The 7,056-nt window shown below is 38.8% G+C and overlaps 1 protein-coding gene across 1 annotated transcript; it reads left to right on the top strand.

Annotated features, from left to right (window-relative positions):
- Positions 1–513: 513 nt before the first annotated feature.
- Positions 514–1,890, top strand: LOC112194023 (uncharacterized protein At5g08430). Its single transcript, XM_024334288.1, has one exon. The coding sequence runs from the start codon at positions 514–516 to the stop codon at positions 1,888–1,890; it is 1,377 nt and encodes a 458-aa protein (XP_024190056.1).
- Positions 1,891–7,056: the final 5,166 nt, after the last annotated feature.

Here is a 7,056-nt window from a genome sequence, read left to right as displayed (position 1 = left end):
CGTTAAGGAGACGCCGGAGAGCCATCGGACGAGGCTGGAGATGCCTTCGCCGCCGCAAAGCTTTAGGGTTCTCATTTTTTTTTTTATTGCTTATTAAGTGATTAGAATGATCAAATCACACATTTATTGTTCTTATGACATAATATTTTCTCTCTTTCATTGATAAATTGGGGAACAAGCATGCATGTTCATAAGTCGAACTTTTTTGCTGAATAGAAATCCAAACCACAACCCCCCCCCCCCCCCCCCCCCTCCCAAAAAAAAAGAAGTTAAAATGGAGCTAAGGATCAATATTGATTGCTTACCAAGAAAAGGAAAACAAAATTAATATTAACTTCGTTCCTAATCGTAAATGGAATTAGTTGCTGACAGTGCACGTTTATCATACCCTATCCTTATCGGAAAAGGAATCCCTTATCTTCTATAAAATAGGTGCAGTAAAGCAATGACAATTTATTTCATTTCATGCGTTCAATTCCGAGATATCGAAACTCATTGCGTTCATCTACCAATATGAAGAAGAATCAGAGATCAACGAACAAAGATCACATGAATGATTATTCAGAGTCAGAGGATTGGTGCTTCATCTGCAAAGACGGTGGGGTTCTAATTCTATGCGACCACGAGGGCTGCTCCAAAGCCTATCACCCTCGCTGCGTTGGAAAGAAGATATCTTTCCTCAAGAAACAAAAGCGCTGGATTTGTAGTCACCACTCCTGCTCAGCATGCGGTGTTGCCGCCTCTGGAACTAAGATCCTCTCTTGCCTTCTTTGCACTTATGCAGTGTGTGGTAGTTGCTGCAAAAGCAGCGATACTAATTCGGAGTTTGCAGTGGTGAGAGGGAAGGAGAAACTTGGCCTTTGCAATGACTGCTTAGGGATTGTTAGGCTTGCAGAAGAAAATGGACCTTATGGAGTAGATGGAAAGAAATTAGGCTTCGAGGATCCGGAAACATTTGAATACGGATTCAAAGAATGTTGGGAAAACATCAAGGAAAAGGAGGGCTTGACCTTGGATGATCTCTACTTCCCATATTCCAAAGGGGTAACAGATAGTCATGACAGTGAAGGCACAGAAACTCACAAGTTAACATTGAGCAAACGGAAGGCAGAAGCCGCAATTTGTGAGGATAACAAAGATGAATTTGGTAGTGACGATCTTGCTGCAAGCAACCACAAGAAGAAAAAATTAGTGAGCTCATCAGAGTATATGACATCAGAATCTGATTTGCATGAGGAAAATAACTCCGAGGAAAAAGAGGAAATGATTCCTAGTCCGACTAGGAATGACGAATCAGAGTGGCGCTTTGCATCTATAGTTGCTAGTAATATGAAGCTTGTCTACTTGAGAAGGAGCTTAGTGGAGGAGCTGATATCCAAGCAGCCTGATAGTTGGGAAAGAAAACTAGTTGGAAGTTATGTGAGAGTGGAAAATGAACCCGAGGACTATTTTCAGATAAAATCTTCTTACCAACTTTCACAAGTGAAAGGCATAATTAGGAACCACAACAATGGAGAAGAAATTCTCCTGCATCTGCTAACAAGAGAGGTTCCAATTTATATGCTATCGGATTGTGACTTCACTGAGGAAGATTGTGAAGATTTGCAAGAAAGGGTGAAAAATTACCTGATGAGGAGACCGACGGTTGTTGAAATTGAACAAAAAGCGAGAGAGCTACATGAAGATATAACAAAGGATTGGATTGAGAGAGAGTTGGTCCGGTTACTGAAATGCATTGATCACGAGGAATATCAGCATGGATGGATCAGCAGAGAGTTTTGTGAGTATTTGAAACAGAGAAATATGCTAAAGCAACCATCTGAGCAGGAAAGACTCCGAAAAGAGGTGCCACAAGTCATTTCAGAGGACTTGGACTCCAGCAATTTATGACTTACTCATATGTATGTCAACACGGAACTCTTGTACAAATATTAACGTTGTTGTTAACACTTAACGTACAGTAAGAAACCATAGTTATTAATCGTTATTGGATAAATTCCGAATTCCAACGTCTACTCGGCTACTCCATACATATATGCATATTAGTGTTGATTCTTAAATCCAGTGTATGAAATTAAGGTTCCCATCCTGTTCGGTGAATATGTTGAGTGCAAGTTTTACAGTCTTTACGAAGAAATTCAATTGGCGTAGTTTATGACTTCATACTACCCCAGGTCCTTTACAAGCTCATTGAGAGCAGAAACCCACATTTCTAGCCATCAGATTTAGCTAATTAGTAAAGTTTGGACGTAAACCTGTTGAAATCAAAGGTAGAAACTATTACTAGAAGTACTGTAAAAACCCTCATTCCTCAGTAACTTGAAGACTGAAATATACTGTGCGTGAATATGGACTATGGACTAAGGCAATCCCTAGTTCCCATAGAATAGAGAATAGGGTTTTTTACTTCAACAGTGTCTGAACTCTTCGAGGACTTTTGAAATGATACCTGAACTTTCAAAGTTATCAATGTGATACCTGGACTCATTTTTTCGTATCAACGTCGTACCTGCGATCGATTTCCGTCACAGAACCGTTAACTATGACCACGTGCCCAGCACGTGAGGCACAAAATAAGGGTAAAAGACTAATTTACCCTCAAAAGTATATACTTCAACAGTGTCTGAACTATTCGAGGACTTTTGAAATGATACCTGAACTTTCAAAGTTATCAATGTGATACCTGAACTCATTTTTTCATAACAACGTCGTACCTGCGATCGATTTTCGTCACAGAACCGTTAACTATGACCACGTGCCCAGCACGTGAGGCACAAAATAAGGGTAAAAATGACCTTTCCCAGTTCCTTTAGTTCTTCACTTGTCCCGTCGTACCTTCAGTTCTTCTTCTCCATTTCTATTTCCTTTTTCATCTGCAAAATGCAATCAGATGGGATGATGACATTTCCTAGCAAAATGCAAAACCCAAAGCAAAACTTGAATCCAATTCTCTGATGGATGGACACCGCCGGGGACTCCATCTCGTCGAAGTTCTCCAAGCACAACTTGCTCGACAGCTTTGCTTCTCTGAATTTATTGCAGGCCGAAGCGGTGTAGACGGTTTCACGACTCTTGGCCTCCATATCTGAGACTTGGAATTTACCTGAGATTTCAGACAGAGGGATCACAGAGAGAGAGAGAGAGAGAGAGAGAGAGAGAGAATATGGCCAGTGGCAATCCAGACCTTCTTGTGCAGCTTGCCGGGAAAATGACGGAGGCGGGCCACGCCATCGTGGCACTCGGCTTCCTCACTGCAACTAATATCACAGCATAAGTTCATGAATTTCATAAATAGTCTGTGTCATTGTAATTGAATCAAAATCTGCAAAAGTGAAGGAGACTGAGAGTCTCTCTCTTTCTCTCTCTGCAACTCGCTTTCTCTGTCTCAACAGCGGCGAAAAGGCAAAGGATGGTGATGATGGGAGAAAATCCAAAACTGATTTTTCCGTGACTGCGTGTCTGTGTATAACTATATCTATATGTATATGATTTATCGAACAATGGGCCAAGGATCATTTCACTGATTCCAGCTTCTAGTCAATTTGTCCAAAAAAGAACCGGTCTTTGGTTATTTGCTGCTGTAATATAAGTACTTAGTGGGAGCATCGGACGAGGTACTTCAGCGAGGCAATCGATGGCGGTCGGGGCTGGTGAGGAACAATCTGAGGGTTTTACGGCGGCGGAGGTGGATGACGGGGCATTGAGTGGTGAGGAGCTTGAATTTTTGCAAGGTAGCCATATCGATCTAGCTGAGTTCAATGTGATTGTAGTCAGGTAGTGCTTGGAAAGGGTTGGGTGGTTGAGAGAGAAGGTGAGATCTGATTTGCGACCATAGCTTCCAATCGGAGGGGACAAATTAGAGGGAAGAAGACGTCGAAAAAGAAAAACAAGAAAGAAAGAAAGAAAGCAAACAAAAAAAATAATACTTTTGAGGGTAAATTAGTCTTTTAACCTCATTAAGTGCCTCACGTGCTGGGCACGTGGTCATAGCTAACGGTTCTGTGACGAAAATTGACCGCAGGTACGACATTGATACGAAAAAATGAGTCTAGGTATCACATTGATAACTTTGAAAGTTCAGGTATCATTTCAAAAGTCCTCAAAGAGTTCAGACACTGTTGAAGTAAAAAACCCTAGAGAATATGGCCGTAAAGAAGTGTCTGCTGAGCAAGAATGTACGTAAAGGAGGTCACCAACCACAAGCTAATTGCTGTTGGTCAATCATTGAATTCAGTTTCTTTGAAGCATGAATGTATTAATTTTGGGAAATTTTATTATACACCCAATTTTCTAATCACATATTAAATTAACTTACCCATAAGATTAATGATACTACCAAACCTATTAATTAGGTTGTTCTCAAAATAAAAAAACCTATTAACTCGAAAAAAATAATAAAACATGTAATTATTAAAAATTACGAAAGATACTACAAGCCCTAAATATATCGTAGATGAAATTGACACTCACAGACATCTCCCATAACAAAATCAGACTCTTGATTTAAGCAGTATGAATCAACACCAATTACCTAGATATGAGGTTAATTATAATACTCAAATGTTAGGTAGATATTCAAATTATAGGTATCTATATAAGTATGCATATTTAATTTAGTGTAGGTTAATTCCTCCTCAATAGGTATTTGTGATTTGTGTTTTGTCTTTTAAAATTTATGCTAGATAGGAGATTATTTATAATACTGTCACTACAGGAAAATGGGTCATTCACGACGCAAGATTCACGGCGTGCATTAAATGTGCGCCGTGAATGAGTATCATTTACGACGTGTATTAGATGCACGCCGTAAATCTTGCAAATTTTTGAAGAAAATTACGGCATGCTTATAAAGAACGCCGTAAAATCATACTTTTAGTGAAATTTACGACGTTTTTCCGTTACACGTTGTGATTTCAACGTATACAAAATTCTCATTTATAAAAATTAGCCCGTTACAAAAAGCACCCATTTAACACAGGCCTCGTCTCTCTCTCACTCTACCTACCTCTCAAAAAGCGGTGACCTCCTCCGACCTCCTCCACTCTCCCATTGCTCCGGCCTCATCCGACCTCCTCCGGCCTCCTCCACTCTCCCATTGCTCCGGCCTCATCCGACCTCCTCCGGCCTCCGCCGACCTCCTCCTCTCCCATTGCTCCGGCCACAATAGGTACTTTCTTCTCTCTCATCCACAACGCTAATGTGATTGTTGCTGAAATTTACTGTGACTGTTAGCTTCGAAGCTTTGATTTTACATACTCGGTGTTCGATTCTGGTTTTCTACAAGTAACTACAATTGATTCTTGAAGTTTTTGTTATCGTTATTTAGTCGAACACTTGGTGTGCGTTCCTGATTTCTCTTTTGATTTTGTTCATCGAGTGTAAGGGTTTACTTCTTCTATGTATTTCTGGATTTTCTTTTTGATTTTGTGTGATTGATGATTTGCTGGGTTTGGGTAATTCAGAATCTTGGGAGTGGTTCATATTATGTGCTTATGAATTTCCAAGTTAGATTGTATCTGATTTTCTGGATTTTTGTTCATTCGTATGATTTTCTGGTTAGTATTCTTGTGTTGGTGGCTATTGATTCTTCAAGGTCTAGCATCTATAGCAGAAGATATTTGTTTAACAGAGGAAGATATTTGTTTAACAGAGTCACACCGAAAGGATCTGCACAAGTTTCTTGTAAAATATGATTTGCCATTAGCATTTGTGGTGGTGTTTAACTCAAATGTGCTCCCATTGTGGTTGATTTATATACTTTGTGCTTGGTAATACTTGGTTCTGTATACATTATTTGGCTCAAAACGTCATGAACCTCAAGGTTGCTGCCCTTTCTGCACTCGGATTGGAGAACAAAGCACAATCAACACTGAAGGAGGGTACTATGCTTGAAGGCAATAGGAAAACTACTGCTGGACACAAGTGAGAATAAAGGCTCAGGTACTAAATGTGCACTTATCAGTTCAACATAAATAGGCTTCAAAGTTGGAACTAATGGCTTGACGCAATATTAAGTATTAACATAACAACTTTTGCATTTTGACTAGAAATGTATCAGTTGATTTAGTCATGTACTTCAGTTCCTTAATTAAGCTCTTAAACTAATGTTCATGTTGAACTCGTGCATGGCTTATCAATGCTTATAATTTGTCTTTATTATGAAGAAGATAAGACATACACAGTTATATTACCATACTTTTGCTAATTGCGAACATTAACATCTCTCAATAAGTAAACACCTGCCTAATTAACTAATTCATGCCAACAAAGTATGACTTAGGAGCATTACTGGATGATTATATATATATATATATATATATATATGTAGTTTGAGTTATTTCAGAAGTGGTTGAGAATTTTGAGACCTAAACAAGCGTAGCCTCTCATCCTCATCTGCAGAAGCTATACAATTGCAATGACTAAGTTTAGAGATGCTAAATGGGAAATGGGAACAGCTGGTCCCTTGGGTGACATCAAGTCTTCAAGTCTTCATTGTACTTTTGTAAAGCCTCAAATAGACTAATTGAGTTCCTGATTGATTGCAGGTAGTTGCTAATATACTCTTTAATATAAGTACAGATGCAGTCAAACAACTTCGTCCAATGGGTGACATCTTCTCTGAAGTAGTTCTCTTACTCCAGGTTAGCATTATTCTATTGTTCTATAATTGTAATTCTTTACATATAGGTATATTGTGCCGCCTTCTATTCATATTTCTTTTACTGTTGTGGTCATGTGTTTGGTAGTTGTATATTGGGATGCCTTCTATATTTGAAATGTACTGAGTACTAGTGTTACTTTATGAGTTTAGTTGAATTAGCATATATGTATAAATATGGAGTGATTAAACTGAACAATAAATGACTTGTTTTAAAATCAAGCTCCCCTTCATTTCAGTTTGCTTATAATTAAAAGACAATTGGAGCCACCTAGGCAAGCTTCCATGGATACAGAATGGATATATTATCCCAGGTTATATTCAGAACCTTAGGCCATAAGTTTTAAATATGTAGATTCTTAGTAAAATTGTTACTGTTTTTTCTGTTCTTTAGAAAC

Source organism: Rosa chinensis, chromosome 3 (assembly GCF_002994745.2).
Source record: "Rosa chinensis cultivar Old Blush chromosome 3, RchiOBHm-V2, whole genome shotgun sequence".
Classification (NCBI taxonomy): domain Eukaryota; kingdom Viridiplantae; phylum Streptophyta; class Magnoliopsida; order Rosales; family Rosaceae; genus Rosa; species Rosa chinensis.
This window is presented reverse-complemented; position numbering and strand designations above follow the sequence as displayed.